The following is a 26,122-nucleotide window of genomic DNA, read 5'->3' as shown; positions in this document are numbered from 1 at the left end:
AGGTTTATATTTGCACTGAAAGGATGGTACTTCCCGTTGTACTTGTTACAATGACAAAGAATCTGAATTTGAATCTACAGGGGACAGGGAAACGATTAAACTGCTGTGGCGAACGGGAGCAGCTGAAAGAAGACAGTATTTATAAATAAAAATTCTTGTCCTTTAGCAATTTGCTTACTGTTAAAATTAATTTGAAGTTGGTATCCACAGAAGTAGAGCAACAAATTTAGACTGCAGTTCTGATGACTACCTGAAAGTTAGAAGTTTCCTCAATGTTCTGAACAGGAATGTATTTGAAAATTCTGATAAATGACTAATTCACCAAATTAACCAATTACACACACTTGTTTCTGCAGATTACACATGAAAAAATATCCATCTTTTTAGAAGGAAGACACTGCAGACACTCAGAAGTCTCACTGTCCATATACAGTAGTGTTCAGAATAATAGTAGTGCTATGTGACTAAAAAGATTAATCCAGGCTTTGAGTATATTTCTTATCGTTACATGGGAAACAAGGTACCAGTAGATTCAGTAGATTCTCACAAATCCAACAAGATCAAGCATTCATGATATGCACACTCTTAAGGCTATGAAGTTGGGCTATTAGTAAAAAAAAAAAAAAAAAAAAGTAGAAAAGTAGAAAAGGGGGTGTTCACAATAGTAGTAACATCTGCTGTTGACACTACAAACTCAAAACTATTATGTTCAAACTGCTTTTATATACCAATCCTGTGAATCACTAAACTAGTATTTAGTTGTATAACCACAGTTTTTCATGATTTCTTCACATCTGCAAGGCATTACTTTTGTTGGTTTGGAACCAAGATTTTGCTTGTTGACTAGTGTGCTTGGGGTCATTGTCTTGTTGAAACACCCATTTCAAGGGCACGTCCTCTTCAGCATAAGGCAACATGACCTTTTCAAGTATTCTGACATATCCAAACTGATCCATGACACCTGGTATGCGATATATAAGCCCAACACCATAGGAGGAGAAACATGCCCATATCATGATGCTTGCACCACCATGTTTCACTGTCTTCATTGTGAACTGTGGCTTGAATTCAGAGTTTGGGGGTCATCTCACAAACTGTCTGCAGCCCTTGGACCCAAAAAGAACAATTTTACTCTCATCAGTCCACAAAATATTCCTCCATTTCTCTTTAGGCCAGTTGATGTGTTCTTTGGCAAATTGTAACCTCTTCTGCACGTATTTTATTTAACAGAGGGACTTTGTGGGGGATTCTTGCAAATAAATTAGCTTCACACAGGCGTCTTCTGTCACAGCACTTACAGGTAACTCCAGACTGTCTTTGATCATCCTGGAGTTGATCAATGGGTGAGCCTTTGCCATTCTGGTTATTCTTCTATCCATTTTGATGGTTGTTATCCGTTTTCTTCCACGTGTCACTGTTTTTTTTTTTGTCCATTTTAAAGCATTGGAGATCATTGTAGATGAACAGCCTATAATTTTTTGCACCTGCGTACAAGTTTTCCTCTCTCCAATCATGAATATCATGAATGCTTGGTCTTGTTGGATTTGTGAGAATCTGAGTCTACTGGTATCTTGTTTCCCATGTAACAATAAGAAATATACTCAAAACCTGGATTCATCTTTTTAGTCACATAGCACTACTATTATTCTGAACACTACTGTAAGTAATCACTTTTTCAAGACTTCACTGCTTCTTTATTAACTGTAACTCCAAAGTGAAAATGATCAAAGTTAAAAAACAAAAAACAAAAAAACAACAACAAAAAAATGGTGTTTATTGATTCAGTGCATATCAATAACAAAGTGCCAGAAAATCTATTAGTTTCAGTGAAAACAAAGCTCTGACAGCTCACAAAATCCATGTATGACAAATGTGCTGCATCACAAACAGAATTAATTTCTCTCTTTTTTTGTATTTTTGGTGCATCAAGTGACAAACTTAAATTTTTTGTCAAGTGCTGCAAGTCAAAGTACAGAGTGAGTTTTCTGGGCATAAAAAATATAAAGATATTTCCTTTTCTTTCTTTTTTTTAAACTCCTGTATATTTAACTAGTACGAGTCACAGTTACCTCATACCATGAAGAACATATATACTTTTTTTATTTTGCAACAGTGTAGTGCTCCTGTTTCTCCCCCAGTTTTAAGGGGTAACAAAAAAGACAGTAACAATAAATCTCATAGAAACCGATGAAAAACACCAAACCATGCTTACTGGTAAAAGTATGCAGTTTGCCAGGAGTTAGATACTGAGTGAATGTCAGTTATGCGAGTGCACATGTGACAGCTCCAAATGCATCTGCCTACTGTGACAGATAATGAGATGTGAAAAAGTGAATGAATGCGAGAAGTTGCATCCATGCCACAGGCTCCACCCTGCATGCAGGGCTGCACAGGGAGCCCACGGCAAACATCACGCACCGTGCACTACAAGAGAGTGGAGAGAGAGAGAGACACACACACACACACACACACACACACACACACACACACACACACACACACACACACACACACACACACACACACACACACACACACACACACACACACACACACACACAGGGAACAGGAGGCCCAAATCAACTCCCAACCTACAGAGACTACTGAAAACAGCAGGACAACCAAACAATACCCCATCAAGTGAACACACACACACAAGACCAATGGGGAGTGTCCAAGGAGACGCAGCCAGAAACCCACAGATCTCAGCCTGGACACCCCCATCCACCTGGCAGTGGGTAATAGCAGACACCCATGTGGGATCACTGGGCTCAGGGCTGAGACACAGCTACCAGGCTGCCCACAATCCAAAGATTCCCCTGTCACACCTGGCTGTTCCTAGAAGAACACCCAAACCCATAGACCAACCATCCCATGGGACCTGCACATATGTGTATGGCCTCATGTCACGGTGGAAGCTAGGGAAGACTCAGCATGCAGCGGGTGATGGATTACAAAAGCAACACTATAACAGAAGAGGTGGAGGAGCTTGATCTTTAAAAAATAAAAATGCTGTATTTTCCAGACTATAAGTCGCAAACTCAAGAAAAAAAAAAATGCATTGTGAAGAGGGGGAAAAAAAAAAAAAAAGAAAGAAATCACACTGGAGTACAAGTCTCACTTTTTTTGTATATGGAACTCACTTTATAACTGTTTCCGCTGGTTGACAAGTTTAACAAGGGACTGGAACTCTAACTGCACAGGCTATGATGTGCACACCACAGCCTGTGCAGTTACTTAACATAAGGACTGTTAAACTCCAAAAATAAGCAAGCTGAACAACATATGGGATAAGACAACATACCAGATGTTATATGACACAGTTTGGACAAAAATAGTCAGATTGATCTAGATTCCTGGGCCACAGCATTATAAACATTACAAAAAAAATAAACATTAAATCAGCTCTCTCAATTTTGGATTTTAGTGCATTGCTGTATTGCACTTTAATTATTGCTGTTTATTTTTGTTTAGTGCTTTGATTCCTGGGAAACTCCTATATAAATAGTTATTCACAAGTAATTGTGATTTCTGAGTATAAGAGTTGAAGGACGTCCTAAACTAGTAAAAACCTGCAATTTATACTCCAAAAAATACTGATAAATGTCATTACATAAGAAGCCACATAATTGTTTTCTTTTAGTTGAGGATATATTCCCTCTCAGAAAGAGATGTCGCACTATGCAATGCTGTGCTAACCTACATTTTCTGGTCTGTGTGTGCACTACTGCCTCCAATGAGTTCAGGTTTGGGAACATGCACTGGTCCTTTCAGACCTGAGGTGTATAGTGCCGCATCCACCATACTACAATAAACTATCTTGGCTAACTTGATGGCAGCCACCTAGACAGATAACCAGCCCATCTTCATCCCCAACTCTTAAAAGTAACTGTACATCTACCACAGCCAGGTGAAAGAAGGGTGTCCCCTGAATGTCACTGATGAGAAGTCTCTAGAGTCTAGAGGTTCAAGCCTTTCAACACATACAGATACACTTGTGACAGCAGAGTGGAGGAAGTCATTGAAAGCTTGGAAGTTAGTTTTAATCCATTCCGATCTCAAATCCACATGCTCCAATTCCTCACTCAGTTTCTGAGGTGATAGTCAGGTTGATTCTGCAATGATTACAGCATCGTCCACAAAGTAAAGGTCAGGAAATATTTCCTCACAAAAAAAGGCACCCAAGCAGCTGGTTTCCACAACTCAACCCAACACGCAATCCATGAAAGCAATTGAACATTGTAGGAACCAGAACACATCCCTGATAAATACCAGCATTCACTGGGGGGAAAAAATCTGAGATTCTGTCACACTGTGTACTGAAACAAGTGCTTTGCAAACATCAACAGAAGGTGCAAAAAAGAAGCACTGGCCAGTGAAGACATAGAGGAACAGCAACACAACTGTTTCTTCTCTGAACACAAGTTAAAACTATGTTTAGGTGGAGCACTGTGGAAGCAAAAACCTTTGTTAAGGCATCATCTTTCTGCAACATGAAATGTTTTCCTTTCATCCTCCCTCAGGAAGATATGGAACGTCATACATCCATCAACTTCTTCTACTGGTCACCTCAACAACTCTTTGGTTTTAAAATAGAGAAGTTCTCTGAAGGGTTTCTCTTTGGTTCGCTCATTAATTTATTTCACACTGAAAAAGCAGCTCAGATGAGTAATGAAAATCTTGCAGACTAGAGTCCAGTTGCTGCTGTTAACCAGGTTTAAAAAAATAACAATAAAACACACGCTGAGATTTCATATCAAATTTTCAAGGCAGACCTGTCAAACGGCTGCATGAAGATGCCAAATAAAAACACTGGAAATAAATAAAATAAGTGTAAAAACAAACAGTAAGAATGAAACCAAAATGATCCACTGAACAAATATGAGTCAATACACACCTAACATTAACACATCAAAAACATAACTATTCATTAATAATAACCAGTGGCCACTTTCAACTTTCAGATCTGGCAACATTATGACATTTTTAACCCCGGCCCCCGGGGTAATTGTGCAGCACACAGACCCAAACTTTAAAAAACATCCCCTTTCAGCAACACTTCACATGTAGTCATGCTTTAATCCCCTTTGCTACATGTACAACGTGGCAACAAAATGTGTTGGGGTTATTTTTAGTTTTGTTTTTAGGAAAACTCGCATTAGCGGAGCCTCAGTAGCCTTTTAACATCAGACAGAGCAGTATAGTTGTTACACTTTCACAGTCTTACTCTGCAGCATTTAATTTTTTTTTTCTTTTTTGGCAGCGACACTGAAATGCTGTAATTGTGAAGCACATTTCTTGCTTTACACATTTCATTTCCTGTCAACTACAGTTAGTGAGACTAAAGACAGCATAACGCTCCGCTCCAGCTCTGCCTGCTCCAGTTGGCGTATGTTTTAGCTGCTTCTGTGTTACAGCGGAGATGGACTGTCAAATGCATGCCAGATACTGAAAATGTCCAACATCTGTCAGATCTGAACCTTAAATCTGTCAGTAACAAAACAGTGGCAACAAAAACTGACATTAAGGCACAAACATTGATGTCATACATATCTAGTGTTGTTCAAGTGCTTTTGTTGGAAACCAAAATTAACTTGACACAAACACATACAGCTACAGAGAACGTACAACCACTGGAGTGAATGCATGTGTGGGTGCATTCTTTTGGAACAACAAAACAAAAATGGTGGAAACCTTTGAAGAGACGCTACGCAAGTTTGTCTTAACAATTTTACCACTTTGCTCTACACTGGCAATGAAGAGGTGGATGACAATCAGCAGCAGGCACACTACTAATATACACATGTATGTTGTATTTAGTTGCATAAAGAAGCCTTTATAGACGAGATGTTTTTAATCGACCACTGTAACATGAACGACGTCTTTCTGTCCCAGGACTGAAGAGATCTATAACAAAGGTTTTCTGCTCAGTTGAACCTTCACCAAAAACGTCCCTCCGGTAGGACCAAAGAATGTATAAATACTGAACAACCTTATACCTTAGAGTCAGGACGTGACATCTACGAACCAGGGCGTTTGTGTATCGCACATTCCATATGGCTTCACCCACAAACAACACATGGACACAAGAATAATTTCATATGACATTATATAAAAAAAGAAAATTAGATTAGGCACTAAAACCTGCAAGATGTGATCAGCAATGTATTCCCCACCAATCCTCAAGGCGTTTTGAGGGCGTAGACTCGGATCAGCCTGTGCATAATTACACAATCTGAACCAGACATCAGCAGAGGGCATCACGGTTTAGCCAACAGCTGCACATCCATCTCCTGAGCAGGATGGACCCTATAGAGTGGAATCTCAGGGAAGGGACCACTTCCCCAAAGCAGACATGGCACTTCTAATTATTCACTGGTCTTCAGCATGGAAGGGGTAGATTCTGCAAAGACCCTGAGAGTGACAAGCACGAAGGAACAGGATATGGCTTGGTGTGCATGTTCTCAGCTTCCTACATGTGTCTGGGGTGTGGCCTTTACCTGAGGGGGTGGACAGGCCAGCTGGACTGCACTGGTGTGGGAGTCGCAGAACTCGGGCTCATCAGCATGGCGCTGTAGATGTTGGCCGCTACCACCAGGATGCAGAGGAGGATGGGCCCAATGATGGCTCCCTCCAGACCCAGATAGTAGGCCCCTCCCGCCACCGCCAAGCCAGTCAGATAGGGATGTCCGCCCCTGACGCACATACAGTTACATGAAAAAAATAATAATAATAATGGGGCACAGTGGACCAGAAGTTACATGTTGATTGTGTTTTTTGTGAAACTTGTAAATATGTCATGGAAGAGTTAAAAAAAAAAAAAAAGTTGTAGGTGAAGTTTTTTAATTAGTAATTATTAATGTATTAATAAGCATTAATTAACAGTTAATTCAGAGTTGATGTTTAAAAATAATTTGTTAATGGTGTAACAAATGATGTACTCATTTATACACTTTAATCATTTAAGATACTGAACAGCATTAAGAAATGATTCGTAAACACAATGAACCCATAATTAATCAGTAGTTAGCACCTATTAGTGCATTAAGTTTCAATTAATATGACCTTATTATAAAGTGTTACCATGGTTTTTTAGTACGTTTCACTATTTCACCTGCATTTCTTGCCATCATATTTGACTAATGAATGACGCCGACAGTTTCTATCTTCAGACCGCCTCCAGTTTTAAAGTATAGCTTTTGAGGTTTTTCAGATTTAAGTCTTAAAAGAAAAGTTCAAATGAACAGACGACCACAAATTACATTCGGTATCAACCCACACAGACTGATACCAACATCATGGATCACATGTCCGACTTGTGCAAAGAATGCTGGGAAACATGTAGGGATTAAAGCAAAAAAAAAAAAAAAAAAAAAAAAATTGAAAAAAAAATTCACAGCCAAATCACAAGCTGTTCACAGTCTGCCTTTTTATTGAAACTCTTTTGCAATGGCATCCTACGATTTAAGGTAAAACAATGTGGAGACAACTAAAGGCCTACTGCTACAAGCAAGCCTTTGATTCACACAATAGCACAACCTGTGTCATGCTGGAGAGTAAACTTGTCTTTAACTGGTACAGACAGGACGTCAGAGGGGCGCCGGTGCGTGCTATTGCGCACAGAGAATTTTGAAATGCTCAAAAACATCTTTCACACACAAATGTGCTATGTGGTGCGATCTAATCTCCAACACGATGTGCAGATCGTCAAGTGGAGTAAAGAAGTGAACAGAGCGAGTGGTGACGTCAGCGGATCACATAAGAGCGCAGCTTGTCTGAAGGATTATAACAAGAAGTTAAATCTGTTATAAACATACTTTAACAGCTGCACACAAGAAGGAAAGAACACACAACTGTTTTATCAACCCATGACAATGTAAATATGACAAATAATTAGCTTTTTAGATGGCTCAAAATGCTTTCTGCAGCTTGATAAGCACGCACGAACAGCTCCGGCTGCAGCCTCCTCTGATTCAGGAAGTGATTAGAGCCAATTTGCAGAAAAAAATGATTAATCCACCACGAAATAATTATTTTATATACGCAGCGTCCAGCACAGAGCACGTGGCAGCTGGTAGAACAAAGAACAGCGTCCAGCTGTGAACACAGCGGGTGGGATAATACTAACCTATAAAATTATTCATGGACTGGCATCTCCCTACCTAGCTGACCTAATTAAACCTTACGTACCGGCCCGGGCTTTACGTTCTCAGGGTGCAGGACTACTTTGTGTCCCTAGGGTGAATAAGAAGTCTGCGGATCACAGAGCTTTCTCTTATCGTGCCCCTGTTCTGTGGAATGAGCTCCCTGCGTCAATAAAACAATCAGATTCTGTGGAGACTTTCAAGTCCAGACTTAAGACGCACTTCTTTTCCCTTTCATATGGCTAGCATACTGGTACAGTTTTGTTTTACGCTTTTTACCCTTTTAATTCATGTTATTAGTAATTGGAGCGGGCCGCGGCCTCAACTTCACCTAAATTCTGGGTCTTTTAGTGAAGTTTAGGGCTAGCGGCCGGCGATCACCTTAGTATTTCTTCTGTTTTTCTTGTTGATTAATGCTGGCAAATTATAGAGGTTTTTTTTTTTTTTTTTGTCTTTCTGATGCCTGATTCTGTTTTTTCTCTGTTTAAGGTGCAGCTCCATCCAGAGATGGGAGTTGTGTTTGTGTTGGCGACCCTCCTGTCCTGTGCACCAACAGCAATTCTTGTATATTCGTCCGTGAATTGTTCTGTGAATTATTTTTGTAATTTATGTTTGTAGCATGGCCCAAGCAGAGGGTCACTCCTTTGAGTCTGGTCTGCTTGAGGTTTCTTCCTCAGAGGGCGTTTTTCCTTACCACTGTTGCTCTGGGGGTTGGTAAGTTTAGACCTTACCTGTGTGAAGCGCCTTGAGGCAACTCTGTTGTGATTTGGCGCTATATAAAGGAAAATAAATTGAAATTGTGGGATCATCACAACGACATTCGTGCTATTGCGGGAGTCACAGGCATGCTCGTGTCAGTGCACCTTTAGTGAGTGAAATATAATCTTGCTCATCAAGAGAACAATTTGCTGTTTTCTTAAGGTAATCATTTTTTTCTGCAAATTTGCCGTTGAAAACGGCTCTAACCACTTCCTGAATCACAGAGGAGGCTGCAGCCGAAGCAGTGCGCACGCACATACAAGCTGCATTTTGAGCCATCTAAAAAGGTAATTATTTGTCTTGGTTACATTGTCATGGTTTGATAAAACAGTTGTGTGTTCTTGCCTTCTTGTCTGCAGCTGTTACAGTATGTTTATAACAGATTTAACTTGTTATAATCCTTCAGACAAGCTGCGCTCTGATGCAATCTGCTGATGCCACCACTCGCTCTGTTCACTTCTTACTCCGCTGTACTTTTCTAATGCAGCAAGAAATACTTTAACCTACAGATTATTTAAATACTTTAGGATAAACATTTTAAGGGGACAGCTTTTCTACGCCTTTTACTTCATTCAGTACCAATTAAAATGTCAGCCCTGTAGCCAGGATGTGAATGTGTGTTGTATTTGTATTTTCTATCTGTTTAAAAAACCTATATAGAAATAATGTAGACCCACTAACTGACTTAACAGAAAACATTTGATATGATTATGTGCAGTTGAGAGACACTGAGTTTGAGAGCTTTTAGCCAAGGTGTATGTAAACTTTAGTCTGTAACTGTACTGCAGGTTATACACATACCCTGAGATATCTGAGTAGATGGCCGTGTCTACAAAGTAGGTTGGGAGCAGGTGGCAGATCAGCAGCAGGATGGCCTTGACACCTTCGCCCTGAGCAAACCACAGGTCACACACAGCCGGCACCGCTGCCCAGTACGTCCCCAGGAACGGCACAGCACCAAGGATGGCAGCCAGAGCTTCAGGCAACAAGAGAGGGGTTCAAAGTGCAAGAAAATATCAGCTGAGCCTTGGCAGGTGACTGTGACTAGACTACACGCTGACTCACCAGAAGGAATGAAGACTATGTTGATGCCAAAGATGGTGTGAGTGAGCCAAGTATAGAGGCCGTAGAATCCAGCCATCTTCAGAGAGGCATCGAACACTCCTCTTCAAAAGGACAAAGGTTAAAAAAAAAAAAACAGCCATCAGCAACGTAGGGTACACACATGGATTTTTTTTTTATACTCAACCTATGCACAGACTGATATTTACTGGAGGCCAAACTGCCCAAACCCACCTGTGCATGCACATATTTAACCGAAACAACTCACATTCAACACTTAACAATAACCATAATCCATTTAGTACAACAGAGAGATTAAAATGGGCAGCGCTGTTCTGAGATCACGGGTCTATGACTCAAAACATGTTCACGCTGGTTGTGAAAAGAATGTTATGCACACACGGCCACTTTGTCCACCATGTTTATTTTTAACTAGGCTAGTAACACTGACTAATAAAGGTTAAAGCATATTGCAAGTTGTTTTAAACATTCATATTACAGCCATGGTTGGTACGGTGGATTAGCGGTTAGCACTGTTGCCTCACAGTAAGAAGGTCATGCGATCACTTCCCGGCCTTTCTAATTATGTTTCAATGTATTGCCAAATACTATGCCCATTTTGATTTGTAAGATTCCAATCTAAAGTTGGACTAATTACATTTTGATGGCAGAGGTCAGACAAGAGTGGTTAGACTGATTTGAGCTGATAGGAAGGCACCTATAAATCTAAAGGCAGTATAGCAACAACAGAGCACACCTGATGCCCCGCCCTCCAGCCAAAAACAGGAAGCTGAGGGTGCAGAGAGCACAAGCTCATGAAAACTGGACAATGGAAGATTAATTCAGTTCAATTCAGTTTATTCATGTATAAGTTACCCCAAGGTGTTTAACAAGGGTAAGGTCAAACCTTAAACATCCCCCTTAGCAAGCAAGTGGTAAGGCAGCAGTGGTAAGGGAAAAATTCCCCTGGGCGTTTTTTTTTTATTGTAGGAAGAAACCTCCAGCAGACCAGACACAGATGGGTGACCATCTGCTTTTGCCATACACATAATATAACAAAAACATAAAGAATTCTAATATGTATATGCAAAATAGAGATGATGGAACTAAGGATCCAGGTAGTTCCAAAGTCCAGTGGTCATAGTGGCCCACAATGCATCACAAAAAGTAAGGTTCACAGACCCGTGGGTTTGGATCATTATAATCAACCAACAGTGCAATTGAAGGACCCTGGTAAGGAAGATACCATGTGCTCAGATAGGAGCTTATCAGAGGAACCCTGTGTTGCTCCTCTTCCACAATACCTCTTACAACCATCAGCAACATCAATCTTGCAATTTCTTTGATTTGATAAGGAAAATATTTCCAGGTCTAATAAGGTTTGATTGCTGGTGCAACATTCAATGAAACATTCTGCAGACGCTGTGCTGGATCGTTGTGGTGATGAAAGAGCTGAGCCAGAAGGTGAGACTCTCGATTTACCAGTTGATTTAAGCTGTTATCCTCACCTATGGTCATGAAGTTTGGGTAATGACTGCTAGGATAATTCTACACACTGTAGCTTTAAATGATTTTCCTCACAGAAAACTGAGTTATCCGGAAAAATAAAAAGGAAAATGTCCAGTTGTACCTGACTGTTTTCACCCAGATGACCTTACAGGACAGTGGGAAGGAGATGGTCAAGTGGTCAAAGTGGTTCCTCAGTTCAAATCCCACATCAGACCAGAAAATGACAAAGGGTCCTTTTGCAAAGTCGGTAATCCCTAAACTGCCCCTCTTTGTGCACTGAGTGCCTTGCATGGCAGTACCCTGACATCATGTGTAAATGGGTGAATGTGAGGCATCACCGTGAAGTGCTATGAGCATGAAAGCACTATATAAATGCAGTCCATTTACCATAACTGTGTAAAGTGACGAATGAGATGGATTTAGTGCCACTTCAAGCCCATAATGCGGACACATGCATTTACCTGATGGCCTCTTCGACAGAGTGGCCTATGATGTTAGAGGAGGGTCCAGGCTGAGAGAGAGGTGTCAGGCTGATCACCCATTTGACAGGTTTGTAATATTCTCCACTGGAGCTCAGCAGGTAAAACAGAGTGGTCAGAAAAATCACCTACACAAAAAAACTGTCACTGTATCAATTGCATTAGATCATGAAAGTGCAGCATGATGCCTACAACCTAATGTATTTTTGATTTAGGTGGTTTAAAGCAGTACATATTCATACCAGACTCAGGGCAAAGTTAAGCAGAGCCGTACCGCTGTGGAATAACACAGTAAGCAGAGTGGTCGTCGTGGAGATGAGGAGGCCAACATTCCTACTCATCACCACCCACAGAGACTCCAGGATCTGCAATACAATGAGGTAGCTGTAAACACAGTATCCACAGGACCACTGCACGCCCCTTTTTAAAAAGGGGTGACTTGTAAAACTGTCACTCTTCGTTGTGACCTGAACAGGAGCTGGTGCTGACAATCAGCAAATTTAACCAAATCACATCTGAGATTTGTAAAACTAGAAAAGTGGGAGCTTTCTTGACGATCTTTGTTGAAGTTGGCGCATGAGAACGTTCCGCCTTGTGATCATAAAGCAACAAGCATCTATGTGTCTGTGGCTCGCATATCTCTGAGTGTTTGTGTATTATTTCTTTCCAGTGGTGGGCACAGTTCAGCTAATCTGATAACCGATAATTATCGAAGCTAATGTTTTTGCTAGCTGATTAGCTTTTCAGATAAGTTTTAAAACCATCATCAGACCAATTATCTTCCGATAAATTTAGTTCCAATAACTTTCAGTCCGATAACATTTTTTTTGCTGGTAAAGTGAGCAAAGTCTAAGGGTCAAAAACATTTGTAAACCCTAAAATCAAACATTTTAGTCGGTCTATTATGTGTTTGTGGCAGACTGGCTGCCTGTCACTTGCTGATGACGTCATCATTAAGCGCAAAATGTCATTGCCTGGTCGATGCAGGGAGCATTGTAGGTAGTGTAGTTCAGGTTCACTTTGGACGTTACAGTGAGCGTTATCGTCTGCTCGACACAAAAAACAAAACAGACTAAATTTTATTTCGTTGTGGCTGATAGTATAATTTAAATCTCCAAGACTCGGTGGGGGAGAGGAGCTCTCACAGACAGAGGGACTTTTCTTCACTGTTTAGTCACTGTTTTGGATTTTTTTTTAAAAAGGATGCTTTATGTGGATTATTTCTTCAGATGAATTCTACTGAAACTAACAGGTAAGAATTTATATTTACGACATTTATTCTGCCAATTAATGCATTAATGGACATATTTCAGTTGTTTAAAGGTGATAGAGAGAGGTTGAATGGGGCATTAATCCTTGTTCTGTGATGTGATATGTAGCCCAAAAAAAAATTGGTTGGGTCTGTAATGGCTCAGAACCTTCCTAAAAGGCTCTCTGAAACAGCTATGTTACTATGCTGGGTTTAGAATGCGTCGTTTGCCCTTAATGACGTCGTTTCGGAGCTTATTTGGCAACCTCATTATGAAATGCACGTAGGTGTTGGCGCTGATCGGTTGCCGTTGTTTGATTGGCTGCCCTTGCTCTCACTGAAAAGAAAGCGCAGAGGATCAGCTGTTTTTAACAGCAGATGCGGAGCGGCTCGGAGAAAAAAAAAAAAAAGCATAAAAATGTCTTTGTAAAGCTCAGTGCCATTACCGGCATCACTGGTAGTTGTTGGCGCTCTTTTTTCTTCTGGGCGAGAAGGTTCTTATAAACAGACACACACAGAACACAATGCGCGTGCTCTCCCTTCGCGGTGCCGCGACCGGCTGCTTGATGAGGATGTAAAAAACATGCAAAATTGGACTAAAAAAAATCTGTGAAACTTCATTTGGTTTGTTTTACTTCGGTTACTGTGACTTCCAAAGGTTATGCATTGAAATAAGCAAGCTGCCCTTTGCAGGCTTACTTGCTGTCAGCATAATAATGCACATAGCTAGCTGCTAAGGGGTTAGCTCATTCCCTTTAGAGCAGGGGTAGGCAACCTGTTCCAGAAAGAGCCATGAGGGTGCAGGTTTTCTTTGCAGCCACTGACTCCACCAGGTGATTTCACTGATTAACTGATTCCATCTGCTCAAAGTGATAATCAGTAAAATCACCTGGTGGAGTCAGTGGCTGCAAAGAAAACCTGCACCCTCATGGCTCTTTCTGGAACAGGTTGCCTACCCCTGCTTTAGAGGAACAAACCAGAGCTAACATGCCATTCTAACGTGCAATTCTTACAACAGGAATATAGCGCAACACAAATTTAAAACAAAAGAAAATGTGATACTTACAGGCTGTACAGATTGCTGGGGTTGATTTTGTCGCAAAGTCGGAACTGACCCTCTACTGAGTATTAAATGCCGACTGAAGCCAGCTCGAAATCAATCAATCAATCAATCAATTTTTTTATATAGCGCCAAATCACAACAAACAGTTGCCCCAAGGCGCTTTATATTGTAAGGCAAGGCCATACAATAATTATGTAAAACCCCAACGGTCAAAACGACCCCCTGTGAGCAAGCACTTGGCTACAGTGGGAAGGAAAAACTCCCTTTTAACAGGAAGAAACCTCCAGCAGAACCAGGCTCAGGGAGGGGCAGTCTTCTGCTGGGACTGGTTGGGGCTGAGGGAGAGAACCAGGAAAAAGACATGCTGTGGAGGGGAGCAGAGATCGATCACTAATGATTAAATGCAGAGTGGTGCATACAGAGCAAAAAGAGAAAGAAACAGTGCATCATGGGAACCCCCCAGCAGTCTACGTCTATAGCAGCATAACTAAGGGATGGTTCAGGGTCACCTGATCCAGCCCTAACTATAAGCTTTAGCAAAAAGGAAAGTTTTAAGCCTAATCTTAAAAGTAGAGAGGGTGTCTGTCTCCCTGATCTGAATTGGGAGCTGGTTCCACAGGAGAGGAGCCTGAAAGCTGAAGGCTCTGCATCCCATTCTACTCTTACAAACCCTAGGAACTACAAGTAAGCCTGCAGTCTGAGAGCGAAGCGCTCTATTGGGGTGATATGGTACTACGAGGTCCCTAAGATAAGATGGGACCTGATTATTCAAAACCTTATAAGTAAGAAGAAGAATTTTAAATTCTATTCTAGAATTAACAGGAAGCCAATGAAGAGAGGCCAATATGGGTGAGATATGCTCTCTCCTTCCAGTCCCCGTCAGTACTCTAGCTGCAGCATTTTGAATTAACTGAAGGCTTTTTAGGGAACTTTTAGGACAACCTGATAATAATGAATTACAATAGTCCATCCTAGAGGAAATAAATGCATGAATTAGTTTTTCAGCATCACTCTGAGACAAGACCTTTCTAATTTTAGAGATATTGCGTAAATGCAAAAAAGCAGTCCTACATATTTGTTTAATATGCGCTTTGAATGACATATCCTGATCAAAAATGACTCCAAGATTTCTCACAGTATTACTAGAGGTCAGGGTAATGCCATCCAGAGTAAGGATCTGGTTAGACACCATGTTTCTAAGATTTGTGGGGCCAAGTACAATAACTTCAGTTTTATCTGAGTTTAAAAGCAGGAAATTAGAGGTCATCCATGTCTTTATGTCTGTAAGACAATCCTGCAGTTTAGCTAATTGGTGTGTGTCCTCTGGCTTCATGGATAGATAAAGCTGGGTATCATCTGCGTAACAATGAAAATTTAAGCAATACCGTCTAATAATACTGCCTAAGGGAAGCATATATAAAGTGAATAAAATTGGTCCTAGCACAGAACCTTGTGGAACTCCATAATTAACTTTAGTCTGTGAAGAAGATTCCCCATTTACATGAACAAATTGTAATCTATTAGACAAATATGATTAAAACCACCGCAGCGCAGTGCCTTTAATACCTATGGCATGCTCTAATCTCTGTAATAAAATTTTATGGTCAACAGTATCAAAAGCAGCACTGAGGTCTAACAGAACAAGCACAGAGATGAGTCCACTGTCCGAGGCCATAAGAAGATCATTTGTAACCTTCACTAATGCTGTTTCTGTACTATGAAATTGAGCAAGGTTGGTGATACAGTCCTCCGTGAAATGCGCAGAGCAAAGAAATAGTCGGCGGTTGTATGTCCTGGGGATGCGGCTAAAAATGAATAAAAGCCAGTGATCGTGTACATTACTTTCCGTGGGAAGAATATGGAAAGATCGTAGTTCGCTATGACAGCCTGGGAAGGCACACCTGTAGCTCGCCATTGCTCCTCTTCCAGTGGTAGGAATGGGTGGGCACAACCTTATGAATAATTAATTTCGAAGGGGCGTGTGTGAGTGTGTGTGTGTGTGGGGGGGGGGGGGGGGGGGGGCTATTGGTGAAAATGTTTCCCTCAAACACGAATTGGCCTATTTTCTGGCGGCAATTCAAAAAAGGAGAATTACTTGAAACAGAGGTTCTGAAACTTGCTGGCACTTCGTGTGTTTTCCCCACAGCGGGGAGACTCTGAAGTAACACCAAAAACATGAAAAAGATGATTTTGATTCTCTATCCCCTTTAAGCTGCAGGGTTCAAAGCGTGTGAAAAAAGCAGCAGCTTTTTAGTTCATAAATGACGGCGTATATACAGTGGGGAAAATACGTATTTGACCCCGTCAGTTTTGCAGGTTTTCCCACCTACGAAGAATGGAAAGGTCTGTAATTTTTATCGTAGGTACACTTCAACTGTGAGAGACAGAAACTAAAAAAAATAAAAAAATCCAGGAAATCACACTGTATGATTTTTAAATAATTAATTTGCATTTTATTGCAAAAGTAAGTATTTGACCCCCTAGAAAAACAGAGCACAGTACAGAAACATTTGTCTGCCATTACAGAGGTCAGATGTTTCCTGTAGTTCTTGACCAAGTTTTCACACACTGCAACAGGGATTTTGGTCCACTCCACCATACAGATCTTCTCCAAATCTTTCAGGTTTGGAGTTTCAGCTCCCTCCAAAGATTTTCTATTGAGTTCATGTCTGGACTGGCCAGGCCACTCCAGGACCTTGAAATGCTTCTTACGGAGCCCCTCCTTAGTTGCCCTGGCTGTGTGTTTGGGGTCATTGTCATGCTGGAAGACCCAGCCATGACCCATCTTCAATGCCTTTTACTGAGGGAAGGAGGTTGTTTGCCAAAATCTTGCAATACATGACTCCATCCATCCTCTCTTCAATATGGTGCAGTCGTCCTGTCCCCTTTGCAGAAGAGCACCCCCAGAGTATGATGTTTCCACCCCCATGCTTCACGGATGGGACGGTGTTCTTGGGGTTGTTCTCATCCTCTAAACATGGTAAGTGGAGTTGATTCCAAAAAGCTGTATTCTGGTCTCATCTGACCACATGACCTTCTCCCATGCCTCCTCTGGATCATCCAGATGGTCACTGGTGAACTTCAAATGGGCCTGCACATGTGCTGGCTTGAGCAGGGGGACCTTGCTGCCCTGCAGGATTTTAAACCATGACAGCATCATGTGTTACTAATGTAATCTTTGTTGTCCCAGCTCTCTTCAGGTCATTGACCAGGTCCTCCTGTGTAGTTCTGAGCTTTCTCAGAATCATCCTTACCCCACAAAGTGTTGGGGTTTGGTCTGTGGCTAGGGTTTTTTTTAGTTGTCCCTGTGTCTTACATCTCTGATCTGATGTCCTGTTCCCTCATCACTCATTTCTTTCTGTGAGTCCTTGTGTCATGTCTGTTTCACCTCTGGTTTGCGCGCCAGTGCATGTAGAACTGTGCTACACGTCCCTTTTCCACTCTGTCACTGTGAGTGTGGTGGGCATGGACATCTTCCTCTGTCTTTCTGTCACGTCTGGTCTGTTTCCTGTGTGCACCTTAGTCTGTCATCTGTGGGTGTGTGTGATGTTATTTGGATGAATGCGCTGCTGTTTTATCATTGTGTATGCATGCTTGTCTTTTGTTCTGTCTGCCAGTGGTCTGTGTGTCTGCTTTCAGGTGTACTCTTTTCTTATTCAGTTTTAGTGTTGTCTAGTGTTTATGTCTCATTATGTTCATTTTCATTACACTGCATTTCCCTTATGTAGGTTTTTTCCTGTGTGCATTTTTATGAGGTTTGGTCATCTTCATGTTTGGTTCTTAATCTCTGCTGCACTCTGGTGTTCTCTTTTGTTACTACATGTTCTGCCATGTAATCAGCACACTCGTGTTCAATCAGTGCAGCTGGTTATTTAAGGTCACAGTTTGGGGTTGGTCTTTGGAGGTCCATTGTCGTGGGTGTTGTGTCGAGCAGTCTTGTTCTCCTGTGTCTTCCAGTGCTCCTGTTTCAGTGAGTAGTTAGTTTTGGATTTTTTGTACTGACTGAGTTCTGGGTTTTTGTATTCCCCTTTGTTGTTGGTTGTCCTAAGAGTTTTTCCCCTCACTTCCTCACATACCAGATTTCCCTCGCCCTTTCTGGGTTGAGTTTGTATTTTTGTTGAACTCCAGTCCTCACCTTTCTGTATTTTTTTGGGTAACCTTCACTTCAATGAATATTGACTGTTTTAGTTCAGACCTCTTCTCCTCTGGATGGAGCGCTTTGTTAATAAAACACTGTTCTTGGAATTTACCTTTTGTGTCCTTGCTGTCCTGTATATTGAGGTTTGATTTTTGATTAGTTCCTTGTTCCCACATCATAACAGAATGGACCTCCCAAAACAAAACCTCGCAGGCAGACCCCTGAATTTGGTGACCTTTACTGGGTTTGGTGAACAATTCCATCTCTGTTTCAATTCTTTTAAATCTTGTCACTCTCCTAGGAAAAGGAAGAAGTTTTTGAATATGGCATGGGATGTGGTGGATGCCTACCTATGGGCTTTTGACCTTTTTCCTTAACTTTTTTCTTTAGAAGAACTACTTGAGCAGGACAACCCCCCAGTTTGGGCACGTGACCCCGTGGGGTATTTCAGGTCTCATAAACTTGATTGTTGGAATCCTGACACTGTTGTAGCTGTTGGCCACACCCTCCAGGAGTCTCAGTCTTGTTCGAATCATGAAACCTGTTACTCTGCCATTCACCTCGGCCATGCCTACTGCACCTCCAGAACCATCCTCTGTTCCGGAGGCAGCTGATTTGCACAGCTTCATTGCTTCCACTCAGTTTTTTGTCTTCTGTTCAAGGTCAGGCTGAAACAACACTGCTCTGCATTCCCTCGTTACCACAATTAGTAAACTGTTGACTAAACTGCAGTCATCAGCCGTTTATGACAATCTGGTTTCCAGAAAAATAAATAAATAAATAAAAAAAATCAAAATCAATTTTATTTATATAGCGCCAATTCACAACAAACAGTTGCCCCAAGGCGCTTTATATTGTAAGGCAAAGCCATACAATAATTACGGAAAAACCCCAACGGTCAAAACGACCCCCTGTGAGCAAGCACTTGGCGACAGTGGGAAGGAAAAACTCCCTTTTAACAGGAAGAAACCTCCAGCAGAACCAGGCTCAGGGAGGGGCAGTCTTCTGCTGGGACTGGTTGGGGCTGAGGGAGAGAACCAGGACAATTGCTTTCTCAGCTCTGAGACATTCCCTTAGTAGTTTGCATACGGTCATCGCCCTTCCCCCAGACAGTCCTCAGGCTGGCGTTCCAGCTTCCGGATCAGACTCTGGGAGTGTAGTCCTGTCCTCACAGCCCAGGTCCCAGCTTCCTCTGCCTCCCATTGCATCAGCTGGTGTGTCATGCTCTCCGTCGGCACCGGACGCCAACTGTGGCTCAGGAGGGGCCCGGAGGAGAAAGAACAAACGCCGGACCTCTGTCTGCAGTGGAGAAATTCAGCCGGCAGCAACAGAAGCAGCCAACTATCCGCTGAAGCCAGCACCAGGGCAAACCCAGGAGAAGCCCAGTTCTCCTGCAGAGCCAGGTCCGGCCTACGGGGTAGGGGAAACTCTTAATGGCTGTACTTTATTTCACAGGTCTGTCAAAGAACCCAGCAGACCAGACGAGGAAGCGGGGAGCACTCTTGCCAGCTTCGTCGATGTCATGGAGGGGAATCCCGTCCCAGCCCCTGGTGATGTCATGGAGGAGCGAGCCGTTTTCTCTCCAGAGCTCTTCACTGGCCAAGCTAACTGTATCTCCATGGAGCGTTCACACCCGTGTGCCTGGCAGAGTCTGTTTACAAGAAACAGACTTAGTATCCTCTAAACAAGACTGTTGTGAGCATGTTGTGTCTTGTGACGGTGACCAATCCTTTGCTAATGACAGTTATGAGTATTATAATGGTTCCTCTAAACAAGACTGTTGTGATCCTGATGGGACTAGTGACGGTGACCAATCCTGTGCTAATGACTATTATGAGGATCACAGTGGTAATCATTCTGAATCCAGTTCACTGCAGAGTTCTCACCAAGAACCACATTTGGAAATTCAGGTTCAAACTGATGGGTCTGATAGTCCTCAGGGTCCTGCTTGTACCAGCCCACATTTTGATCAATACATTGATAGTGCCAGTCCACATTTCGATCAATATATTGATTCTTGTGACCAGAGAGAACCAAGTACTCCTACTCACCTTGAACCCAGCCTGGAGCACTTTAGCTCATGCGCTGGCTTAAGTGTATCTCTTGAGAAGGACAGATTAAATTCAGCATTGATACCAAGCACAAGCCTTCCAAACCAAGATAGCAGTGGTACCATTTTATCATATAATGGTCAATGCTGTGATGTCGTGGACAGTAATGAGCAAAGACTTAATGGTCATAAAGATGCCTCTGTACAATCCCAACTTCATAGGGATCAGTTTCTGAATGATGAATGTGTAACCTCAGAGACTTGAAGCAGCTATTCCCCCAGACCCTGAAGATGCTAGTCTTGGAGCCAGTCAGTGTATGGCTGGAAATGGCAATGATAAAGAAGGTGTTTGTGCTCATGAAGGTATACTGCTGCACAGTTTTGTTGAACACAAGCGCACACTTGCTGTGACTTCAGACCCCATTGTGGACTCTGAAGAGTCATACGGTTCATCTGTTGCTTCCACCATGGACCTAGGAAGGTCACATGGTTCACAGTCATCTCCACCAGGGACATAGGAGAGTGTCATGGTTCTGCAGATATCTCCACAATGGATCCAGGAAGATTGCATAGTTCTTCTGTCAATTCCAGTGTGGACCCTGGAGGGTCACACAGCTCTAACTCCAGCATGGCCTTCAGCCGGCCAACAGGTCATTCTCCATTTGTAGTAACTAACTCCTGTCGGCTGAAGAGCCGCTCTCCTTTGTCCTCGAGGGACTCCAGTCGGCCTTCCCTGTTAGCAAGCTCTGGCCGACCTCCTTTGTCATCAAGGGAATTCAGTCGGCCTCCACTGATCTCCGACTGCCAGCTGCCAGTCCATGCCTTTGGCAGAGGCCACCCGATAAACCCTATGTTACATGGTCATTTTGTTAATCCCGGTCCCCCAACTTTCAAGCCCTGGCTGGGGGTGTTCCAGCCACTTTGCCAGCGCCCGTTTCCAACAGTGGTTGGCCAGTGAACTCTGTTTTTTCTGGTTCCTTTGCTAATCCAGGCCTCTGGGCTTTTACGCCCTGGTTGAGGGGTGTTTCCTCCTTTTTTCCTGCCCCCGCCTCCCACCCATAGGGTTTGTTTGGGGTTTGTTGTGTGTTTTTTGTTTGGTTCTTTGTTCCTTGTTCCCACATTTGTTCTGTTTCCCTGTTTTCCTTTGTTCTAGTTTTGTCATTTTTTGGGGGGGGGGGGGGGGGTGTTTTTGGGGCTGTCAGGGGCCGGCCCTTGGGGGAGGGGTGCTGTCGGGGTTTGGTCTGTGGCTAGGGTTTTTTTAGTTGTCCCTGTATCTTACACCTCTGATCTGATGTCTTGTTCCCTCATCACTCATGTCTCTCTGTGAGTCCTTGTGTCATGTCTGTTTCACCTCTGGTTTGCACGCCATTGCATGTAGAACTGTGCTACACGTCCCTTTTCCACTCTGTCACTGTGAGTGTGGTGGGCATGGACGTTTTCCTCTGTCTTTGTCACATCTGGTCTGTTTCCTGTGTGCACCTTAGTCTGTCATCTGTGGGTGTGTGATGTTATTTGGATGAATGCGCTGCTGTTTTATTATTGTGTGCATGCTTGTCTTTTGTTCCGTCTGCCAGTGGTCTGTGTGCCTGCTTTCAGGTGTACTCTTTTCTTATTCAGTTTTAGTGTAATCTAGTCTTTATGTCTCATTATGTTCATTTTCATCACTTTGCATTTCCCTTATGTAGGTTTTTTCCTGTGTGCATTTTCATGAGGTTTGGTCATCTTCATGTTTGGTTGTTTCTTAATCTCTGCTGCACTCTGGTGTTCTCTTTTGTTACTACATGTTCTGCCATGTAATCAGCACACTCGTGTTCAATCAGTGCAGCTGGTTATTTAAGGTCACAGTTTGGGGTTGGTCTTTGGAGGTCCATTGTCGTGGGTGTTGTGTCGAGCAGTCTTGTTCTCCTGTGTCTTCCAGTGCTCCTGTTTCAGTGAGTAGTTAGTTTTGGATTTTTTGTACTGACTGAGTTCTGGGTTTTTGTATTCCCCTTTGTTGTTGGTTGTCTTAAGCGTTTTTCCTCACTTCCTCCCGTCCCAGATTTCCCTCGCCCTTTCTGGGTTGAGTTTGTATTTTCGTTTAACTCCAGTCCTCACCTTTCTGTATTTTTTTGGGTAACCTTCACTTCAATGAATATTGACTGTGTTTGTTCAGACCTCATCTCCTCTGGATGGAGCGCTTTGTTAATAAAACACTGTTTTTGGAATTTACCTTTTGTGTCCTTGCTGTCCTGTATATTGAGGTTTGATTTTTGATTAGTTCCTTGTTCCCACATCATAACAAAGTGAGAACTTGCATGGAATCCCAGACCGAGGGAGATTGACAGTCATCTTGTGTTTCTTCCACTTTCTAATAAATAATCATAACAGTTGTTGTCTTCTACCAAGCTGCTTGCCTGTTGTCCTGTAGTCCATCCCAGCCTTGTGCAGGTCTACAGTTTTGTCCCTGGTGTCCTTAGACAGCTCTTTGGTCTTGGCTATGGTGGACAGGTTGGAGTGTGATTGAGTGTGTGAACAGGTGTCTTTTATACAGGTAACAAGTTCAACCAGGTGTAATTAATACAGGAAAAGAGTGCAAAAAGGAGGGCTTCTTAAAGAAAAATTAAAGATTTGTGAGAGCCAGAATTCTTGCTGGCTTCTAGGGCGTCAAATACTTATTTTATGCAATACAATGCAAATTAATTATTTAAAAATCATACAATGTGATTTTATGGAATTTTTTTTTTTTTTTAGATTCTGTCTCTCACGGTTGAAGTGTACCTACGATAAAAATTACAGACCTCTCCATTCTTTGTAGGTGGGAAAACCTGCAAAACTGACAGGGGGTCAAATACCTATTTTCCCCACTGTAATACCAAGATAAACTGTGACTTTTAATACTGTGTTTTACTGCTTTTGAAAGACGATGACAGTGTTGGGGTTTTATTTTTTATTCATTCATTTTTCGTGCGTTCTTATGCATTTGTGGTCCTTGAATTTAACCAGCAGTCCCTGCTGCTCTTAAAGTGAAACTGGTTTATCAGAAGCCAACAGTGTAATCTGATGTGGCCGCGTACAAATCAATACTAAAAGTTATTGGTTATCTGTAATAAAGATAAATTTTTCTAGCAGTTTATCGGTTTAGCGTCATAAAACATAACTTTTCAGTTATCAAATTAATTGAAGCTAACTTTTTGGTTAGCTGTGCCCACCACTGTTTATTTCTTTAATTTATTTCTTCCGTCTCTCCCCCACGAACACGTTAGAGATAGGCATCTGTTTAAGGCTCATCTTTGTCTATGAATGTTCCGCATTGTGCCAATAATGATGACTTCAAAATAAAGGTTTTGAAAATGAATCCCAAAAATTTTCATAACGAAGGATGCACATCATCATGCGATGTGCAAGCCATATCCCAAAGCTGAGGCCGATCTGACAAGCAGTCAGAGAGATATTAAACACCCTTGAAGGGTTTCAGATGTTCATTCTTCCTCAGAGAAACAACAGTTCAAAGAAATCATTGAGTGCCCAATATTGGCATGACATTCATGTTCATGGTAAGTGTATGTAAACATCCGACTGCAACTGTATCTAGGGACACTTGAATTGCCAAATGTCCCACTGAGCCTTCTGCTTCATTCAAAGACAAAGTAGCAAAGTAGTTTATCCAAAAACACCAGATAAGTATTAAACAAATGCAAACTTACAGAGAGCAGAGTCTCAATATTTTCTTGTAAAAACGAGGCAATGTCCTTCCAGTCCAGAATGTCCACCAGCCAACTGCTATGTCTGTGAAGCAAAATCTTCTGACTACGGTGGCGTCCAGAGTGGGTCACATTCTGGAATATGCATATATAAACACATTATAACAGCACTGAGAAACACTTGCATGTGGATTTACCCAATTTTCACCTGACTACCTTAACAAACCAGGAGTGGTACAATCTGTCCCAAAGCTCCAAAACCTGTTTCTCAATAACTGCTGTTTGGTTCACCTTGTCTCCTAATATCTTATGGAGCTGTGAGCACACAAAAAAAGAACATAGATTCATTGTACAAAATGCTGGTGTAGCTGCAGTCTTCTGTTTTCATTCCATTATTCTGCACATTTAAATTTACAGGTATAATCTTCTTACTTTATATGTTATCCATTCTCGACCATGCTGGTAGACGTTAGTCGCAGCTGAATTCAGAGCCTTCTGGACCACGCGGGCCTCTGGAAGCCAGCTAGCGGAAGGCAATGTTTTGGATTTTTTTTTTTTTTTAAGTGGAACAAGTGAAGTGAGTTAGTAAAGGAGGACTTACAAATCTGAGGCAAATACAAAGAGAGATTAAAGTGTCATACTTTGCCCATTCTGGGTGGTTAGACAGAGTCTCATTGATGAGGTTGCTGGTTACATCAACTATGTGAACGCTTTCGTGATGAACCTGGGGGTGGTAATCAACAACAATCATAAAGATATGATGGTGAGCCAGTAGCGAGAAACATAAATGCCAGTGGAATCAAAATACAGGACATTAATACAAAGAGGACCCAGTGTACCATTGCAGTTAGCAGCAGAGCCACGAGCAGCGTCCCTGTGACCAGGAGGAAGATGATGAAGATGCTGATGATTTTATCTAGCGATCGCTCCAACCACATGATCATCTGGATGAAGGAGATGGGCAGAAGTGAAGGAAGGGATGACAGAGGTGGGGGACAGAAAGACACAACAGAAAGTATTAGATATGAGGTATTTAGAAGATCGAGAACTAAAGAGCAGTTGGACAAACGGAGAAACCAGTGTTCGTCACATAAGAGGAAGCCATTTTGAATCTAACTCAGACCCAAACAAGTTTGTTGATTCACTCCAATGATCGGCACAATATCTGCAAACATGCATGCACAATCAAATCAGCATTTCATTATGGAAACATGCATGTGGGAGAAAAAAGTTAAGATTGCTTCTGTGCTGTGATCAGGTCCACTGTTTTCCAACTTAATTGTGCAGAGAGATTTTGCAGTTACAAACACAGGTTTCTCAAAGCACCAAAACTGAATCAGCCCGCTAAAGACCAGCTTCTAAACATCTCATCTGTGTGCTACACATATCACAAAAGCCACACAATTAATTCAAGTTACTGAAATTAATTAGTGCCATGGTACTCAAGCTGATGAAGAGATTTGGATCCTGGAAGGATGGTTTCATTAATGGTCACATGGTACAACAGCTTGTTAGTGTCTTGCTCGAATTTCAACTACACAATAATAAACAGAATACCAACAATCATTCAAATTATTTAGTTTATCGAGAGAAAATAAAAGACCCATTTTAATAAGCAGTTAGCAATGTAAGATATTTTTAATCAAGCATTTAAAGAATGGTAAAGATTTTCTGTTTGAGAGAATCAAATAACATCTGTTGCATAACTGTTATATAAAATACTATTATTTTAGGATTTTGAACTATTTGATAAAAAAAAAAAACAGGCAAGATAAGAAGAATGGTTCTTCATTTTCTCACACTGTGTGGATGAATGACATACAAAAAGGAAAATAATTGACAGTCACAGCCTGAACAATCAGAAAAACATTAGCCTAAACTCTAGTTAATCTTTCCAACAACAGTATGAAATTAAGGAGACTTTGAAAAGGTACCCTTTTCCCACAGGAAAATTAAAACTGTAGTTTTTTTTCCATGTCTGTGAGAACA

General features: G+C 41.8%; 1 protein-coding gene across 2 annotated transcripts in view; it reads right to left on the bottom strand.

Moving 5' to 3' along the window:
- Window positions 1-2,101: 2,101 nt before the first annotated feature.
- Window positions 2,102-26,122, bottom strand: part of tmem245 (transmembrane protein 245) — a 39,286-nt gene continuing 15,265 nt past the window's right edge. For both annotated transcript variants that reach the window (XM_034174908.1, XM_034174909.1), the window contains 11 exons: window positions 24,973-25,077; window positions 24,775-24,857; window positions 24,566-24,656; window positions 24,350-24,448; window positions 24,137-24,268; window positions 12,196-12,318; window positions 11,936-12,081; window positions 9,969-10,069; window positions 9,705-9,879; window positions 6,501-6,695; window positions 2,102-6,414 (listed from right to left, as the gene is read on the bottom strand). In XM_034174908.1, the coding sequence (XP_034030799.1) occupies window positions 6,369-6,414; window positions 6,501-6,695; window positions 9,705-9,879; window positions 9,969-10,069; window positions 11,936-12,081; window positions 12,196-12,318; window positions 24,137-24,268; window positions 24,350-24,448; window positions 24,566-24,656; window positions 24,775-24,857; window positions 24,973-25,077 (1,296 nt within the window). In that variant the 3' untranslated portion in view covers window positions 2,102-6,368. The remainder of the gene's footprint in view (window positions 6,415-6,500; window positions 6,696-9,704; window positions 9,880-9,968; window positions 10,070-11,935; window positions 12,082-12,195; window positions 12,319-24,136; window positions 24,269-24,349; window positions 24,449-24,565; window positions 24,657-24,774; window positions 24,858-24,972; window positions 25,078-26,122) is intronic.

Source organism: Thalassophryne amazonica, chromosome 7 (assembly GCF_902500255.1).
Source record: "Thalassophryne amazonica chromosome 7, fThaAma1.1, whole genome shotgun sequence".
Taxonomy (NCBI): Eukaryota; Metazoa; Chordata; class Actinopteri; order Batrachoidiformes; family Batrachoididae; genus Thalassophryne; species Thalassophryne amazonica.
The sequence above is the reverse complement of the archived record's forward strand: the minus strand, read 5'-3'. Positions and strand labels throughout refer to the sequence as shown.